General features: G+C 42.0%; 3 protein-coding genes across 3 annotated transcripts; all 3 read left to right on the top strand.

Annotated features, from left to right (window-relative positions):
- Nucleotides 1–4,473: 4,473 nt before the first annotated feature.
- Nucleotides 4,474–13,023, top strand: ttll6 (tubulin tyrosine ligase-like family, member 6). The gene is made up of 16 exons (XM_088284769.1): nucleotides 4,474–4,605; nucleotides 5,028–5,153; nucleotides 5,655–5,695; nucleotides 5,773–5,891; nucleotides 6,359–6,489; nucleotides 6,565–6,721; nucleotides 7,317–7,460; nucleotides 7,719–7,804; nucleotides 7,877–8,102; nucleotides 8,372–8,550; nucleotides 8,641–8,829; nucleotides 9,333–9,474; nucleotides 10,306–10,512; nucleotides 10,581–10,646; nucleotides 12,120–12,237; nucleotides 12,833–13,023. The coding sequence occupies exons 2-16, from the start codon at nucleotides 5,029–5,031 to the stop codon at nucleotides 13,021–13,023; spliced, it is 2,121 nt and encodes a 706-aa protein (XP_088140895.1). The 5' UTR covers nucleotides 4,474–4,605; nucleotide 5,028.
- A 1,483-nt stretch (nucleotides 13,024–14,506) lies between these two features.
- hoxb6b (homeobox B6b) lies at nucleotides 14,507–17,693 on the top strand. The gene is given in 4 exon segments (XM_088284200.1): nucleotides 14,507–14,728; nucleotides 14,731–14,759; nucleotides 16,018–16,423; nucleotides 17,431–17,693. Coding segments are annotated over 4 exon segments (759 nt in total). The 5' UTR covers nucleotides 14,507–14,667.
- An 834-nt stretch (nucleotides 17,694–18,527) lies between these two features.
- On the top strand, nucleotides 18,528–19,523 carry hoxb5b (homeobox B5b). The gene is made up of 2 exons (XM_088284320.1): nucleotides 18,528–19,134; nucleotides 19,200–19,523. The coding sequence occupies exons 1-2, from the start codon at nucleotides 18,528–18,530 to the stop codon at nucleotides 19,445–19,447; spliced, it is 855 nt and encodes a 284-aa protein (XP_088140446.1). The 3' UTR covers nucleotides 19,448–19,523.
- The last annotated feature ends 210 nt before the right edge of the window (nucleotides 19,524–19,733 follow it).

Here is a 19,733-nt window from a genome sequence, read left to right as displayed (position 1 = left end):
TACTCGTTATGTATTCCTGTGGGGCGCTGTATGTTCCATAGTCAAGGTATCAACACATACATTAGTATTTACACTAGTTTGTTTTTTATACGTATCAAGTGAATGTGGCAACCACGCCAATCTGTACCGAGAGAGTGAGTGTATTAGTAATATTATTATTATTATTATTATTATAATATACTGTCACATCATCACTGAAGATCAACATAATTCACATTGCTAATGCTACCTACAATGCGTGGATTTGTGACTTCCCAACCACACAGTAGTTGTATGATTTTTATTTTTAAAATTTGACCCAGACATTTTTTTTAGTTTCCTATTAAAAATTGCAAGGGTAGTCTGATTTGTTGCCTTCAATGGTCCTCGGAGTTTATAAGAGACAACACTACTAGGTATCATTTAATGAGCGAAAGTCAGCCTAAAAAGAAATTAAAGCATGTCTATACAGTATATACCTTTGTGTCCTGTGGTTGTGGTCTTGCGCACGGTATTTTCACGCATTAAATGTGTGTGTGTTTCTTCAAATACGATTGGGGAATACAACGAGTGGCGTAACCGGCAGCTAAACGTGAACTTTAACCATTACGTCACGAGATTATCTTGGTAGATAATGTAACGTTCGATATCCGGTTATGCATTGAATTACAGGATGAAAGGTTGAGCTAGCCATAAATCGAACATAGAATCTTCTGACTAATCCTTAGTCAGACGCGTTACCAGTGTGCCTGGTGGGTGGGTAGAGGAGGACCAGTTCTATGTTAAGCGTCACCTCTGCCACTAGGGGGGTGGCAAATTCATCTAAAAATCTGTCACTCCTTTGTAAAAAGATTCCTAACCAAGTCCTCAGTTCCTAACCAATTGCTAACGTTTCCTAACAATACCCGAACACCTCCGAACAGAGTCCTAACAGCCCCAACGCTTCCTAACAGTATCTGCCACTAGAGGGTGACAAATTCCTCTGGAAATCTGTCGCTCACTTTACATCGTGTTAGATTTTTACTCTTAACTAGGACATATACTCTGATTTATTTGGACTGCCGTGTTATTCTAAAAATATATATAGAAGAGTACGTTTAATTAAGCAGTATTACCTTTATTTTTTAATTTGAGTTAAATGTAATTCTAATTTCGTTTCTTTAGTTACCACCTCATTTATTAAAATACATAAGTGTACAATACGTTTATTTTTTTACATTTTAATGTAATTTGTTTGATTTTTACATTTATGTAATATAAAATATTTCAGTGTATACATTTAATTTGATATTTTTCATTTATTTTAGTTACATCTAATTTAAAAGCAAATCATTCCTCTTAATTTTTAGGAGTCTAAAAAATACATTTATGACAGTTCATTGACTTAATTAAAGACAAAAGTACAGCATTACTGTCATTTTTTAATTAATTTATAATTGTAAAATAGTGTGTTTTCAATATTGTAAAAAATGTAAATCTGTTTTTAAAACCAACATATCTAACCAATAAAATTGCATAAAATGTGCTTTTGAGAACAATTCATGATACATTTTCAAAATGATGATTGAATTACATATTTGTCATCATATACTCGGTAATTTTTTTGAACGTTTAATAATTTTGAAATATTCTAAAATATCTTAGTATGAAAAATCAAAAGCATCTCAGTCCAATTTCCATAAAGGCCAGCAGTGACGACCAATCAGTGAGGAGCAAGACATCATCCAATCAGAGTCGAGAAGGCCAGCGTCTCCGTGTTACTGATTGGCTAACAACAGTAGCGGCAATGTGAGCGTGAAACTCGAGTGACTTGTTTTGCTGCAAGTATCAAGAACAACGACGCCGAAGCCGAAATAAGACAACGCAGCGGCGGCTTGTCGGGAAACACTCTCCACCAGAGCAGGTTCGTGACGCTTATAGCTCTTTTGAAACTAGCGTGCTAACTGGTTAGCAGCAGAGCGGTCTCCAAAGTCAAAGCGAGCGGTCTCCATGGGGATGTGGTAGCATTTGGTTTCCATGGCAGCATGACAGCGAGGTGTAAACTGGTGGAGGTTTGGCCTCTTTTACCCTTGCAAAGTTTACAGCCGCAATAAACAGGATATATGCGTATGTATCAGTTAACCTCGAGGACTTTTTTTTAGCAAACAATTTGGAATGACTATCTGTTAAGTGAAAGTTGCCACGGATGTTCAGTTCGATGGTTTTCAAATTGCTTCAATGTTGATTATAGCATGTGTCTGAAACACAGTTTAAAAAAGGCATTTCAACGATTTAACTACCAAGCTTTACTGTTTTCATAGCATCAAACTGAGACTAGTAAGGACGTTCGCTTGAAATGAAACCACGTGATGCAGTAAACGTAAACGGAGAAAACTCTTCTTGGTACTCAAGACTGCTTCTTCGGTTCAAAATCTTAGGTGAGGGGTTCCCATTTTTGTCTCTCATACTTTGCTGTTGTTTGTGCTGGGGCATCGTACCTGCTCTGTCTTGATGGATCTGACAACCACTGATGTCAACTGAGTATCGCATTTGCTTGAGTTTCTCAGACGAAAACGCATTTCCCTCAAAACGATTACATTTTTTTTTTAAAACAACTGGTAAAATGGAGCACGAACCCCGAGATAATTGCACAGAATTAAAAAAACAAACAATAAAACTAACAAAGTTAAAAACAAATTAAAACCATACGACGCCGTCATTTTTTCTCTTCCGGGGCTAAGGAGGCTCAACCGATCTGTTGAGGCTAAAAAAAAATATTACTTCAGCTAACTCAGATTTCCTTTCCTTTTTTCCAATGTAATACCTCAAACATGAGTAAGGAAGAACTATACTGCCATTGTGAAGTAAACTCGTTGACTTGCAAACAGCTGGTTCAAATGATCAGCTAATCAGCCTTCTCTTCAGTAGTATGAAAATGAAGCTGATCATGCTTCTAAAAAAATGCTGAGCACTCCCAGTACCACCATAATGACCATCATTAAAATGCAGTACCACAGTAGGTCTAAGTGGTCGTTAAAAAGTACCACTAAGTGTGCCCCAGTACCAATAGTGGTGCGAGTGCCACACTTTGAGAACCAGTGCTTTCACTTTATCTAGCCAATGTGTGATGAAGGTGTAACCCATCTGTGGATTACTGTTTTGAAAAGTGCTGCTGTGTAAGAAAAGCTAGCAAAAAATGTAAAAAAAAAACCAAAAAACAGCCTGGCTCCCTAGCTGCAGGAGTGCAGTGTGAATTAATAAATTTACTTGTTATGCTTAAATGGTTCACAAACCACAGTTAAAAGCAGGTGTGGGCAAACTACGGCCAAGGGGCCACATGCGGTCCGTTAAACCTTTTAATCCGGTCCACCAAACTTGAAAAAAATTAAATTAATAAACCTTGTTAATGTTTTATTTTTTCAATACTGTGGTTTTTCAAAGACCTAAATATTGTTGTAATGCTTTTGTTCACTTTCATTTAAGATTACATTTATTTTTTTTTCAGATGAGGTGAGGTTACCAAAACACTCCATTCATCCATCCTGGTCCGGCCCCTCTGTCAAATTCTAGAACCCATTGTGGCCCGCCAATCAAAAGGTTTTCCCACCCCTGCTTTATAGGTAAGATCAGGGTCATGTTAAAGAGTCAATTCATTTTAGTAATAGAAAAGATTATAGAAATAATAGAAAATCAAATACAGTTGTTACTTCTAATTGTATAATAATAATTTAGCACTTGCAAAATAGTAGCTGAAATGTAACCCTGTTAACTAAATCAATGTTGATTGTGTTGCTTCCAAGATGTCTGTTGCCAAGGCAACATTTGCATACCGTATCCTATCTGAAGCTGCTCACTTTAGTTACTAAGAGTTGCTGGCTTGCATCTTATCCTGCATGGTAATAAACGTTGAATAACTTTATAGCCCCGTCATGCATCAAATGTGCAGTGATTTGATTTTATTCCTGCCACCTTCCTCAATTGTAATTACTCAACAGATCCCTGCAATGCTCATCTGGCTCGAGCTTGCCATGACAACATGACGCCTGCTTCCATTTCTCCTGGAGACCGCGGCTCAGGGCTTTGTCTTGACGCAATTTGGCGTCCCCTCTGGCGCCGGCTCGGCCGTGCTGCCAAAGGCGAGTGACTGAGAAACACACACAAGGTCACTTGGATGCTGAAATAAATGAATCAACTGAGTGTTGACGATCAAGCAGTAATTTACAAAATCAGTCTTGATTGTCTTATTGCTGTGTTTATAAATTTTACATTGACTTCATCTATCCATGCATCCATTATAATTGAATTTAAATTGAAGTCTTTTTTTGTTTGTTTAGTTTAATAAACAGCAGACTGTACATTTAAAAAAATGTCATAAAAAAATAAAAAATCTTATTTTAGTTTCTGTAAAATTCGAATTTATCGCATGCATTTATCTACATGTGAGCATTGAAGGTGAAACGGTAACATAAATCCCACCGTGTAACTAAAGCCAGCAAATGTCATCACATAGGCTGAGTGGGCCCAGAGTAACGCCGAGGATTATCCACATTATTGGATCCCAACACTGACACCCATCCCCCTGACGTGGCCCATTTTGTACCCGTGATGCCCCCGAAAGCCCCGCCTAGCCTCCATAAATGATTCACAGTAAGAACACACGTCTGTACACGTATCGTTAACATTACACTGGGATTGTATTTGTGTACAAAATGCAGTTCATTACATCACACTACCCTCTGAATTAAATCTACCCTCCATTATATTGATGATGAACTTTTTTACAGTTTTAATGTTCACAACTATAAAACACAATATAAACACTGTCACAGATCAATCCATTCGACAATGTTTATTATTACGATTGTAGAATGTGCACTGCATAATTCTGAGAGTTACTTCCATTATGTTTGTTACCTTACTTCGCTAAATGAGCAGTTCAGTGATGGATTTTTTTTAAATGAATGCGCATTATGCCTAAATGAATATTGTACCCCTTTGACAGTGTCGCATTCAAAACAAAGTAGGCTTTCATATGGACGTAGTCTCATTTGTCACATTTGTGTGTTCAGGATGACTCTACCACATGGAGACGAACAGCAGAATGAAGAACAAGCAGCAAACATCACCCAAACCCAAAAGACGTCAGGTTGCATACCGGAAAATGTTCTAAAGAGGCGGAGGAGGTCCAAGAGGAGGTACTTAAGCGGCTTACCTGATGGGCCGTGAATTCGGAAACTGTCTAAAGCGCGATACAGTTTCACAGTTTATGTTACGGCTTCGAAATTCTACACCCAAAGCATCATAGTGAAAAAAAAGTTGTTTGAAATTTTAAATATGTAGTTTGATTAATTACAAAAATAAAGGCTATGAAAAATGAAGCACAACCGAAACGACACGAACTATACGACATTTGAAAACTGAAGTTACCTCGATGCAGAGCCATTTAAAAAAAAGTCCATTTGGGGTGGGAAAAAAATGTTGAATATATATCTTTTCAAAAATCATATTTGAAAAAAAAGTTACATATTTCTAAATTAAGTAATATTTTTCGAAAAATGTTATTTTCATTCAAAAGGCTTATATTTCCGAGAAATGTTTCAAGACAAGATTTACATTTAAGAAAAGTTGACTGTGAATACATTCTGGATGCATTGTGCATGTCGTTGTTGCCATGTGTGTCTTTTCCTCTCTTGCAGATTTGTGTGGGTTAACTTGACCAACTGCAAGTATGAAAGCGGTAAGGATTAAAAAAAATAGACAAGTGAACACATCTTTTATACATAACAAAACACAGGTTTGTATTTTGAATATCAGTGCGGCGGGCCGCTCGTCGCTACGGCCTCAAAGTGGCGGCGGACGGCGACGACTGGACCCTGATGTGGTCCGACTGTTCTGTGTCTCTGGAGAGGGTGAAGGCCATGAAGCAGTACCAGGTAGTCTCGCCTGAAAAGTTATAAAGGATCAAAGTCCATAGACGGCTAAATACAGCAACATAAAATTAGCCTCCATTTGTCACTATTTTTTAGATGACATAATTTAAAAAGGAATTTAGGTTGATATATGAAAGGCACATACCTCGGGTCAAAAGTTTGCAATGACTTATTCAGCAGTACAATAGTTCTCATTTCAGATCCATGACATCATCGTTCAAAATTATATCCATTTTCAACACCGCTCGTCCTCACAAAGGAGCCGGAGCCCATCCCAGCTGACTTTGGATGAGAGGCGGAATACACCCTTGGCTTGGTTGCAAACCCATCGCAACTTCACCAAATTAATTTCATTCGTTCAGTCATCGCCATTTCTGACGGAATTATGTCTAGAGTAGTTGCATTGTCGTTCTCCATCTTTGTAGTCCAGAAAAAAAAAATAAACATTGCGTGTGTTTGCTGCATTCCAGAAGATCAATCATTTCCCCGGGATGATCGAGATCTGCCGCAAAGACACTCTGGCCAGGAACTTGAACCGCATGTTGAAGCTCTTCCCGAAAGACTACAACATCTTTCCCAGGACGTGGTGTCTTCCCGCAGAGTGTGTTTACTTCTTTTCTACCCCATAAAACCACCTCAAGTATTTACCTCCCCCCGCCTCCATTGTCTTTTGTAGCTACTGCGACTTCCAGGCGTACAAGCGTGTTCGAAGGCATGCCACCTTTATCTGCAAGCCAGACTCAGGCTCTCAGGGGCGGGGCATCTTCATCACAAGGTCCAGTCGAGACATTCAACCTGGAGAACACATGATCTGTCAGCTCTATATCACCAGGGTGGGTGCTCAACACATCAGAGGTGACAGTAAGTTGCATACACTACTCACATGAACCTAAAACGAAATAACTTTTGAATGTAGATCTAACTATTGATCGTTTCACCATTAGTGTAAGAGAAGAGCACATTGTGCAGACGTATCATATCATTTCACCTGTAAAGGATAGAATGTATTTTTGGTTAATTCTAAATTCTACGAAAAATAAGTGCGATATCACAACTATTTAACTCTCTAAACTATCTAACCCCATCAAATAAATTGTTGTGCGCTGATTTTATAGTGAATGAGAGGAGCTGGCGAATCAAGTCAGCTGTGTTCACACCCACAACGGCGCAAAACGCCCCTTAAAATTAAAAAGACAAATTGTAGCCCACTCCAGCACAGAATTAAACGGAAGCTCGCGCCTGCACAGCTCATGATCACAAATCAAGTAGAGTTTTTCAGAAGTTTTAGCCAAGCAGGTCCCGAGTCCTAGAATTGGTGACTTAAATCCGACTTGAGTCCAGGCATCTGACTCAAGTCCCTTACCTCTACAACGCTCACATACGCTTCCACATGTGCACACCCTCAAATTGTAAATGTCTTGATTTCAGCCTTTAATCATGGACGACTACAAGTTTGACTTGCGTATCTACGTGCTGGTGACGTCATGTGACCCGCTCAGGATCTTCCTGTTCAAGGAGGGTCTGGCCCGCTTCTGCACCACCAAGTACATGGAACCTGCACTTGGCAACATGGTGAGGACAGACAGAAGTTCTGAACTAAATGACTAATTCCACCATTGCAGTGACTCAAGTGATCTCAGCCTTTTGATTGATTTTTATCACAGAAATGCAGTTGTGTGGTCCATGAAATTGGATTCATTTATTCCCAACAGTTCATTCTAATACGGGAGAGCAGGAAGGCTCTAGCTCAAATTCAAGCGAATAATTTTATAGCCATGAGTCAGATGTGTTAACCTAAATGTATTTTGGTAACCTTCAATTTCTCATTAGGACGAAGTGTGCATGCACCTGACCAACTATGCCATCAACAAGCACAAGGAAAACTTCATCCGGGACGACCACAATGGCAGCAAACGGTGCGTTGTAACGTGACGTGACGTTAAAACAAGCAAGGAAAGTTCTCACCAGTCGTGTTCTGGTTCCTCCAGGAAGTTGTCGACGCTCATCCGGCAGCTGGAGGCGGTGCGCGCCGACGCGGCGAAGCTGTGGGGCGACATCGAGGACATGATCATCAAGACGTTGATCGCCATCCAGCCCATCCTCAAGCACAACTACCACACGTGCTTCCCCCACCACGCCGCCGCCAGCGCCTGCTTCGAGATCCTCGGCTTCGACGTCCTCCTGGATCAGCGCATGCGACCCTGGCTGCTCGAGGTACCGCCAACACTTCTACACCTGAAAACTACAACCAAAAATGGCGACCGGCAGGTTAAATTCCCATGTTGGGAATATTTGACCGGAATTACGCACATGGACAAAATTGTTTATGAAAGAAAAACCCACAGTGGACCCTGAAGTTTTGAATCTGACAAAGTAACGAAATGAAAATTTTATAAAAATTAATAAATGAAAAACAGCCGTCTAGGCTGGACGACAACAAACGAACACTAAATAGTATCAGCTAATTTGCGTGATGTTGACAGGTGAACCACTCGCCGAGTTTCACCACCGACTCGCCGTTGGACCGCGAGGTGAAGGACGCTCTGCTGTTGGACACGCTGCTGCTAATCAACCTCAACGCCTGCAATAGGAGCAAGATCACCAAGGAGGAGCGCAGGCGCTCCAAGGAACGTCTTCAGGAGAACCGGTCCAGAGCGGCAAGGTTAGACCGTGTTTTGTGTTATACTCCGAGATCACCTATGCCGAACAAAACTACTGACTCGAGTCCCCTCCTCTTTTTCTGATCTTCAAGATCTGAAGAGCTGCACCAGTGCCAGGCGGCCTCGGCCCGGCAGACGGAAACGTACGAGAGCAAACATCTGGGAGGCTTCAGGAGGATCTTCCCAAGGGAGGGAGGAGACAAGTACGACAAGTTCTTCACGCAGGCAAGCTCGCTGGTGCAGACCACGGAAGCGTCCAGAGCCCGGCAGGAGTGTGCCAGGTACCTCTGACCTGAGAAATTGCTATCAGCCAGATTTTCCGTAAAACCCAATTTTTTCAATGTATTTTGTATTAATTTCCACTAAATATTTTTTATTGCATTATTATTATTATTATTATTATTATTATTATTATTATTATACAATATTAGAAAATAACATACAGTACACTTTCAACATTCTAAAATATATCTATTTTATATTTGGTTAATTAGTTATTGATCATATAGCTCAAACATTTTTTAATTAAAATACACAGTTGGTTAATTAAGTATAATAATAAGAGTAAATTAATAAATTACAAATAGAATATAAACACAACAAAGACTAATTATAAATCATTATTTCATGGAAAATAAAATAAAAATGTTACCACATACTTGGTTAAGTATGATTAAATCAATGAAATATTAAAAATGACCAGGGCTTATTTTATTAGTACAATATAATTGACTAATTCAAATAAATGTTTACATACACTGAACACTTTGCTGTCAATGCTTAGGCAACTACTACAGGAGCTGCGTGACAGGCAGAGCACTGTGACCATCGCACGACATCGGGACTCTCAGGGCGAAACGGCAGGGGAGCGCCCCAAACGTCCCAAACCTCGACCGGCACCGTGTAGGCCTCCTGCCACCAACCCGGTGAGACTCTAAAGCCACCGCGAGAGGGCGTCCGCATGCTCTTTTGTCCCAGGATGAATTGGTGGCCTCCTCTTTGACCCCACGGGCAGCATTGAAATGAGCCAGATGATGCTTGCACACTTTTAGTGCTGCCGCATGCAAATGTACGGAGCCCCAGACATGACATGGGGGGGTGCCATAATTGTGGCCTCACTCCAGATAGACCGTGCAAAAAAATGATAATGTGAGGCCATGAAACACTAATTTGGAGTAATATTATCATTGCTGGAGTGCACCTTCTTTATAAATTGTAAGGTATTATTTTTCGTGAAGGTGTGCTCTATTTCTTTACCCAGATGACCAAGTTGTTCTTTGGGAATGATATTAAATTCACCAAGTAGTATTTTGTGGCCAAAAATTTGCATATTGTGGCCACAATTTTGTATTTCATGCGTACATTGTATGAATTCCTTGGCCACAAATTGTGCATTTCACATGCAAGTTCGGCCGATTTTGTAGCCTTAAATTAGAAATTATTGGCCATAATTTAGTATTTCATATACATGTACCTTTTTTCTGGCCGCAATTTTGCATTTGTTGCGCATGTTATACCTATAAAATTTCAATTTTGTATGCATGTTATACCTTGGTAATATTGTGGCCATGATTTTGTGCTTTGTGGTCGCAAATGAGTATTTTGTTGGAACAAATCAGCATTTTTTGCACGTTCTGTTTTGTGGCCTCAATTGAATTTTTTTTCATGTCACGAGGAGCGACCTCGTTCTGCTGTGGTTATTGATAATACATGTGCAGCTCAGTCCATAAACACAAATGTGTTTTTCCTTCCTCAAGCCCCCTGCTGCAGTCAAAGCCTGTGAGGTGGATGAGGAAAATGATGAAGCGGAGGAAGAGGAGCGGGTCAAGGCACTGATCCAGAGGAAGAAGCTGCTGCTGGACCTAGGCCTGGTACAGCACATCCGCCAGCTGCTGCAGCTGGAGGGCCGCGACAGCGACGCCCCTCGCCAGCAAGGGCCGCCGGCCGTGATGCAACTTTTAACGGTGACTTGCTTGACTGTGAACGCCTCGCCAAAACGGAAACTTTGATTAACCTTGACTTCTCGCCGCAGCTGGATGCCGTGACGCCGCTTCCCGAAAAGCCCAAAGCGTCGCCCTGCATTGTGACATCCAGGCAGGTATGTGACTGACAAAGAAAAGAACAACAAAAAAAAAAAGAGAATTCGTTATTATTATTTAAATGCATGGAATAAAAAAAGACAGACTATGCTGTACATGCTCACACACATTCACACATTGTTTTAAGTCCCTGAATATGAACCATCTATTGTGATACATACTTTTTTGTGCATCTTCACACACAGACACACACAGTCACTGAGGCATTTAATAGGTTGTAATAAAAAATTTTTTATCAGCTTTTATGACAGTTTAGAATGGGCCTTAATAAATGTATTTTCTGTTTTATGTCGCTTCTAGGACATTTTGTGTAATTAATAATTTCAATAAGATAGATAGAATATGCATTTCATTATATATATATATATATATATATATATATATATATATATATATATATATAGTGAACAGTTTGACATTTGTATGTCATTTAAAAAAAATGAAAAACAGCTCCTCTGAGGCTTTGTGTGTTTTCAGAATGTCATGGCAGGCCCACGAGCCATAGATTCTTCACGCCCTCATAAATCTGGGTTATAGCGCCACCTGTGGTTTAGGCGTAACCTTCGAAGCTCGCCAATGTTTTCCTTTATTTGAGCAGAGGGTTTTCTGATCCGGGAGGAGGGGGAACTTTTGTATTTAGAAAAATGTGTGCATGCATGTGCAAGATTTATGCTCTCCACTGAAGTGGAACTTGAAATTGATGCTTCCTTTTAAAGAAAATAATAATTTTACAGATGTTTCTTGGCTTGGATAATATGTTGTTATATGACTGATCTATCAACTGATACAAAAAAAACATTTTTGTCTTTGGATTTCATATTTCCCTTGGGCTGTACCAAAAATCAATCGTTTTTCACATAGCTTCATACCATCGGGTCGAGGTATCACTTTTCAAGAAATACAAAGCTCAAAGATTTGGGGCACATTGGATTTAGTGTATTTTTATATTATTTAATTGCTGTTGTTCATACAATGCATTGCAATATGAGAGAAAATGTGAAATGTTATCATAGTTTTTTCTTGTAATTTGTGTTGGCTCAACCAAAACAACACACATCTATTTGAGTTCTGTAATAACAAAAGGCGTTATAAATGTTAAATGAGATCATTCCTTAAAAACATGGTCTTTTTTTGTTTTCTTAATGTGCTCTAATTACGCTGCACTTTTTATTATTTTATTTTTTATTTTATTATTATTACTATGTTTTGCTTTGCCTTGCGAGCCAAATGGTAAAAAAAAATAATCTGAAACTAAGGAACTGTAATGCCCTCATGTGGGCAAGGAGAGCCACAGTCTTCATTGCACTTTCAGCTGTTTATTGAGCAAGACAAACATGTCATGAACTCAAATACAAAATGAAAACACTCGCAAGGAGCGACATCATATTTTATACTTTTATCCAAGGGGTAAGGTTCAATTTGAGGAATTGTTCTGCATCTGATTCCAAAGTGTGTTTCATTGTCCCCTCAAGAGCTCACTGAGGCCTTCGAAGACTATCAAGAATTTTCACACCTCACTCGAGACAGAAGGCCGCCACAAAGTTGAAGACAAAGGATGGACCATGAATGCTGTGAGGGAGCCTGGGCCAGGTGAGGACCTAGATTTTTTTATTTTTAATTGACACTGCAGTTAATTCACACTGCAATGACGTCACAGGAAATTGCCTACTCTGTATATTAAGAGTTGGTAAAAAATACTGACACGAAGATAATTGTGTAAAAAAAAAAAATGCTCTGATTAAAAATAGCAGCACTCCTGAAAACAGACTGATCTCATTTTGAAATAGTAAAAATAAAAAGTTGGGTGACCTCAAAATTGAAAACATTTTAGGTTGGGCATGTAATTAAATTCGATATTTGTATTTTTAATATTAGGAAAATTGGATTCCCAGCATTTCACAATAAATTAAAATTTTACAGAATTATTCGCCCCTTGTAGTTGTATTGTCCCCCAAACAAGTCAGCAAATTCTTTTGATGCAAACAACTCAACTAACATTGGTGCATGAATATTAATAATTTATATTTTAAAGTTGTTTCAACGAAAATAACTGCCCCGCCCCCCCCCAAAATGCACGTTGTGTTTTTACTGTGAAATGCGCATGTAAATAAAAATATTGACGTGATCAAATATAAAAAGAAAAACATTCCATTATAGTAACGAAGGATCTCTGTGCTCGTACCAGGCCCACGGTTGCCAAACGTTCGAAAGCCTGACCCTCGGCCCCTCGTGACGGGGGTCTCCAAAGGACGAAGCCCCCGCGCGCAACGTGACCACCCGGACCTGCAAGGCCTACTGATCACCTCCACGCGCCCCCCTTTGCTCCGGAGACCTCGCCTCGCCCGATGGCCCCCCCAGCACGGCGAAGGACCCTGAAGGGTGCGGGAGGGGTGGTGTCGCATCGGAGACCCAAGACTGCTCACAATTTGCAGCAAAGTCAAAATTCACTTCAAGGAGATTGTGTTTCTATTTTTGTTATTTTTCTGTGCCAATTTAAACGCAAACAGACCACCTCGGGGCATGAATGACTAACTTGGACAATAAATTCATGTTTGAGTCGCTATTGCAGGAATTGGACTTTAAATGGCCTTTATTTAATAAACAAAAAAATAATTAAATTAGACTTTGTCGTCATTTTTAATTCGAATGTCGTTTTATATTTAAAGCGCGATTTCCTACTCAATGTTGTTTTTTTTTTACTGTGACCTTTTTTTTATTAAATGAAAATGCACGTGGTAGCATTTTGTCAGAGGCCATAAAACTTTACAACGTTTGTCAGCTGCTTTGTTTGTGCTACGAAAACAAAAAAACGACAAATTGGTCACAACAACATTCGTCAACGGTTTTGATGTCTCAAAAATTTATTTTAGTATACGTAAAAAAAAATAAAATGAACGTAAAAATGATGGCTAATCGTCCAATTTGAAACGAAATCGGTCCTTGTTCTGTACAAGACATTAAGATTGTCTTTATATTTTTATTTAACAATTTTTAAACAGAAAAGGAAAAAAGGAAGAATTTTCATTATGAGAAAATAAACTGTGCATTATTTAATGAAATATGACATAACGATCATTTTAATTGCGCTTGAATTTATTAACATGTCGTTGCATATTTGTCGGCCTTATTTGTAAAAATTCTGATGTTATTTTCTGAGAGGTTTTGGGGGCCCCTTAAAACGAAAAGCGACACAAAGGTGGAATGTGTCAGGAATTTATGGTTTTATTGCGTGTGTAAATTCCGGAAATCCTCTTTCATGCCGGCCCACAGCTGGAAAAGACATTTAACGCAAATGAGAAGTCCAAAATATTGAGAATTATGAACCGAACATTTTTAATGGATTTAGAGAGAATTTAATGCGAATGCAAGCAGGGGAGGGGGAATTATATTTTAACCTGAAACGCCATTGTTTAAATTGGAAAATTAATACAATTTGGGAATGATTTGAAGACGAAAGGGTAAAAATGTTCTTTATTGGCTTTTATGTACGAATTTGTGAATGGTTATAAAGGTTTATACAAATGTATGATTAAATAAGCCTTTGTTTTATTATTGTTTGACATCTTTATACTTTTTGTCTTTTGCTTTGTTCAAAATGAAACCTTCACGTTGATGGCGGGCTTCCAGTCTTCGGCAGAAATGCCGAAAACAAAACAAAAGTGAGTATTTCATATCTTCATTTCAATATTATTTCCGGGCTAGAGAAGGCTCAAAATGGCGTGCATTAAAGGGCTGCACTTTATGAAAATTTACAACTTTGCCGTTGCAAGTTTTACGACTTGTGTGGCTCGGGGATTGGCTGCCGGGGATCATGTGCGCGGCCACAATGACAACTTCTTGTTCCACAACAGCTCGTCGTGCAGCTGCTTCTCGCTTCTAATACAACAAGGCGCTTATAGGAGCCTGATTTTATTTGTTTATTTTTTGCGAGCGCTCGTGGGACTAAAATGGGTCAAACCTCGGAAGGATTTGGGCCCGAAAGTGGACTCTGTGTTTTATATGGAGGATTCGTGAGGTGTCATGGCGGCCTGCGCAAGGTGGGATTCTACTGGACCTTCTCGGGAAAACTGGACCCAAGTGGTGGGGGGCACACGTTGGCACGACTGATGGATGTGGTACTGAGGTAAGGCATGTGTGTGTGTGGCTTATTGTGTTGCTATGTGCTGCAAGAAAGATGCTGCGGTGCATGTCAAAAAGCTGAGATTGTGCCTAACAGCGCGTGCACGCACGGCCCGAGGGGCTGCAGGTGAGGCGAGCACGCGCAGGTCCATTTTGTTGATGGAGTTTGAGGTTGGAAAATTTAGGAATTTTGCTGTAAAATGAAGTTGTTACATCTGCTGCGTTCAAAAAGAATTGAAAAAAACAACAACATCCAAGAAGCTTTATTGTCAATTATTTGTTGTAGAAATACAGAGAATATTTAAATAGTTCTCCGAGATGTACAGGGTGAAATATAGAGGGTAGAAATGTGGAGATGCAAAGTAAAAATAAAATATAAACAACCCAAAAATTTGGAGCGAGCACAACAAAGCTTCTTGACTCATTAAAACGACAACAAATATGAACATGAATATTTATCTTGATTATTGCCGTTCTACCCTCGCCATTTTTGCTGCTGAGGGCCTGCACAGTAAATTGACGTGAAACATTTATTATTATTATTATTTTTAATGCTGCCTCGTTATAATCGTTTGTGTTATGTTACTAAATGTCCCACACGACTCAATGAATGTATGGTGCCTTCGAGATTAGCATTTTATGCTTGGGGAAAATGTCTGCATGCACGATGAATTGAAGTGTAAACATCACACTTTTCATTTAAGGAAGCAATTGATGATCATTGAAGCAATCTGGCCTCATTGATCAGGGGAAAGAAAAACATCAAAACAATCATGTCGTCGCTAATGATGTCATTGATCGGCGTGCCTGCTCAAGACGTGATTGGGATGATTGGCATGCTGTGTGAATTTGATGGTGATGATTTGGACGGAATTTTGGAGTTAATTCAACGCGTGATGATGACGACGTCCTACACACTAACGATTGTGCGTTTTCCACGCACACGATTTGAAGGCACCCGGGACCCGGTGCGCGCAACAAGAGCCCCCCCACGGGTGCAGCCGTGCACGCGCGGACGCCGGTGATTGGCCAGAGGTGGATCAGATGGTACGTTTCCCCTCTGTGTTCAGTGGCACCTCACAACCACCCCCCTCCTCTCAGCAAAAGGCAAATCTCCGATAAAGTAATGGCAAAAGCACTTGGACTATAAAAGACAACAAATCATTTTCCTCCGGAGTGCGCCCCGTTGTCCACCCAATGAGTTCCTATTTTGTCAACTCAACTTTCCCCGTGTCTCTGCCGGGAGGACAGGACTCTCTCCTGGGCCAGATCCCCCTCTACACGTCGGGATACAGCGACCCTCTGAGGCACTACTCCGGCGCGGCCACCTATGGGGGCGCCGCCGCCGCCGCCGCCGCCGCCGTGCAGGACAAGGTCTACCCGGCCTCCTATTACCAGCAGACGGCTATCTACGGCCGGGCCGCCGGCGGGGCTCCGTGCGACTTCAACCCGGCGGGAAGCTTTTATAAGGACGCCGAGGGGTCGTGCGCCTTCTCCGGCCGCGACGACGCGCCGCCTCCGCCGCTCTTTGGAGCCCAAGAGCACGCGCAGCGCAAAGGCGAGTGCGTGGGGGAGCAGGGCGCGGGCATGAGCGTGGACGACAAGTCCTCCGCGCTCATCTACCCGTGGATGCAGAGGATGAATGCCTGCTCGGTCGGTGAGTGGCACCCGCGCACGCACGCATGCACGCCCATGCTACCTCGCGCGTGTTTTGCTTGGTTCGGCACGTTTTGCTTTGCGCGCCAGGCTGAGAGCTGACCCACGCGCACACGCGCACGCACACGGGCCTGTAAGAACCAAACAAACAGTTGTCGTGACTACTACAACACGAAAAGTTAAAAAAAAAAAAAAGTATCTGGAAACATGAAAATACAACGTGTAAAAATACTTTTCACGTCTGGACTCCAACTCTGTCCTTCAACGTATATACTGTAGCATCTTTTTAAAATGCATGCAAAATTGCCCTTTTTAAATTAGAAAATTAGAAAGAGACAGTTGCACTTATCTATAAGTGTGTGTGTGCGCGTGTGTGTGTGTGTGCGCGCGCGCGCGTGTGTGTTTATAAAATGGATGCAGTAGCACCAGGCATGCGCACTAACTCACATTTGCCTGATGTTCTAAATGTGCACGTATTAATGTTTACATTTTATTTAATTTAACCTCAGCATACTTTCGAACTAAATGTTACCAATTGTGATACGATTTGAGTTTTCAAATGATGGTAATTCGGCATGACTACTTTTGCCTTATGTCGTTTTTTCATTGGAAGATTAAATTTCCCTTGTGGATGCATATCGTATCTATCTCTTGTCATACTGCTGGGCTAAAAATAACCCAATTTGGTTTACATTTAACCCAATAAATTTAGTACTGGTTTATTTTTAACTCATATTGGGTTATTTCTATCTATCTATCTATCTATCTATCTATCTATCTATCTATCTATCTATCTATCTATCTATCTATCTATCTATCTATCTATCTATCTATCTATCTCTTATCGATCCATCCAAAATGCGAGGTTAAATAAACGAAATCTCCGTGCGTCAATGCAAATCTCGTAGCTGTTTCGGCACAACCAAAACGGTGAAAAGCGTAACCCAGTTGTTTGTGTGTGTTTGTGTGCGTGCGTGTGTGCGTGTGCGTGTGACTGCCCGAATGCAGGCCCGTTCGGCACCAGCGGTCGCAGGGGCCGCCAGACGTACACCCGCTACCAGACGCTGGAGCTGGAGAAGGAGTTCCACTTCAACCGCTACTTGACGCGCAGGCGCCGGATAGAGATCTCGCACGCGCTCTGCCTGACCGAGAGACAGATCAAAATCTGGTTCCAGAACCGCAGGATGAAGTGGAAGAAGGAGAACAAGCTGCTCAACCCGCCAAAGACGCCCGAGGAGGAGGAGGAGGAGCAGGCGGAGAAGAAGAGTTAAAATAAATAAAGGACACTCGACATGTACAAAATATGCTGTAGATATTATTCACGTGTGGCGTGCTATCTTCTAGAGCTGCTTTTAGACCTCTCTGTGTGCTCTGTCTTGATTTAGGGACTATGCAAAAATGTACAGACATTTGTAGTGCTTCTTGGGCCATGTCGTTCTCTGTATGTACGTCGTGTTGTAGGGCCTCTGTACGTGCACGTGTTGTACTTGTTCTTCCAGCTTGTACATAAAATGTCAGCTTTATTATCACAATGTCATTATTTATTGCTGTAACGTGTTTGATGCAATATTTTGTTCAGGAAAAATTGTACATAGAAAATAAAAAGGCCTTTTGATGTATAACGGACAGCCTACTGGTGTTTTTGTTTTATTCTAAATATTAAATGTAAATAAACCAGAGTGGGGATCGAAACAATCGAGGAATAGCCGCAAAAGTGTCGAATCGGATGACGGATGACTCCCAAGGCCCCCGTGACGAGCCTCAGGCCGTTTCCCCATCCGGCCGCGAGATGGCGCCCTCGCCCCGCGCGGCCGTGCCGGTGCGCGCAGCGGGGAGGCACCATTGACTGGAGCCTAACGACCATTATTTCGTCATCATTTGTAAGCGGCGAGCATGAATTACCTCTTGAAGTCATCAGTGAGGATTTACGACTGGTCAACAAAGGCACGTGATTCCCGAGCGCGCTCCCATATTTGGCGGCATACCTGGCAAAGTACAGTAGGGCTTCATTGCTTATAATTCATGATTGCGTCCATAAATCGTGCAAGCACACAAGGATTATAGCGACAAAGATCTACAAATCGAGGCTTTAAAAAAGCAAGCAAATGAGCTCGTACTTTGTAAACTCGTTCTCAGGGCGCTACCCAAATGGCTCCGACTATCAGTTACTAAATTATGGGACTAACGGCGCAGTGAGCGGCTCCTTCAGAGACCCTGGCACCATGCACTCCGGGTCCTTCGGCTACAACTACAATGGCATGGACCTAACCGTGAACCGACCCAACAGCGGCGGAGGCGCAGGCGGAGGAGGCGGTGGAGGCGGCGGCGGTCACTTCGGGGAGGACGCCCGTGGCTTCGGCTACCGACAGACGCCCAACTGCTCGCTGTCGTCCCCGGAATCGGTGCAGCCTCCACCGCCGTCGTGCGCCACCGCCGGCCGGGACCCACGAGAGGTGAAGAGCCCCTCCCCGGCGTGCGAGCGGAGCGCGACCTCGGCGGCCAGCAAAAGCGCCAACAACGGCGGATTCTCGGACATCGACGACCCTGCCGCCGCCGCCGCCGCGGCCACCGACACCGAGGACCGCGGTTCAAGCTCGGGCGCCGCTCAACGGGCGCAGGAGCCCAGCCTCGCCACCTCGTCCGCCCCCACCGCCAACGAGTGCCACGCGCCGCAGATCTTCCCCTGGATGAGGAAGCTGCACATCAGCCACGGTAAATAAACCTGCCAGGTGTTGCTCGAGTGAAATTCGAATTCGAAATCTTATTTACCCTCGCAGATATGACCGGACCGGACGGCAAGCGCGCCCGAACCGCATACACCCGCTACCAGACGCTGGAGCTGGAGAAGGAGTTCCACTTCAATCGCTACCTGACGCGGCGAAGGCGGATAGAGATCGCGCACGCATTGTGTCTTTCCGAGAGACAAATCAAAATCTGGTTCCAGAACCGCAGGATGAAGTGGAAGAAGGACAATAAACTGAAGAGCATGAGCCTGGTGACGGGCGCCAGCGCGTTCCACAACTGAGCCAAGACCGCCGACCTCCGCCCCTGTCACGGCCAACCTCTGCAGCCGCTGCTATGGAGGTGAAAGCGTTCTAATAATAATAATAATGGTCATATTAATAATAAAACGGATAAAAAAATAATTGTACCGCTTTGAATCGCAGCACCTTGCAGCATGCTATTGTGATAGAAGACAAAAAAGTATCCTGTGGTTATTTTTAGTGGTAGCGTGTTGGTGTCATGTCATATTGATGTAAATATTCCTATTTGTCTCTTGGACGTGAGCTCTTTCTCGAAGTGGAGTGTTT

Source organism: Idiotropiscis lumnitzeri, chromosome 20 (genome assembly GCF_059441095.1).
Source record: "Idiotropiscis lumnitzeri isolate Australia: NSW breed Sydney's pygmy pipehorse chromosome 20, RoL_Ilum_1.0, whole genome shotgun sequence".
Lineage (NCBI taxonomy): Eukaryota > Metazoa > Chordata > Actinopteri > Syngnathiformes > Syngnathidae > Idiotropiscis > Idiotropiscis lumnitzeri.
This window is presented reverse-complemented; position numbering and strand designations above follow the sequence as displayed.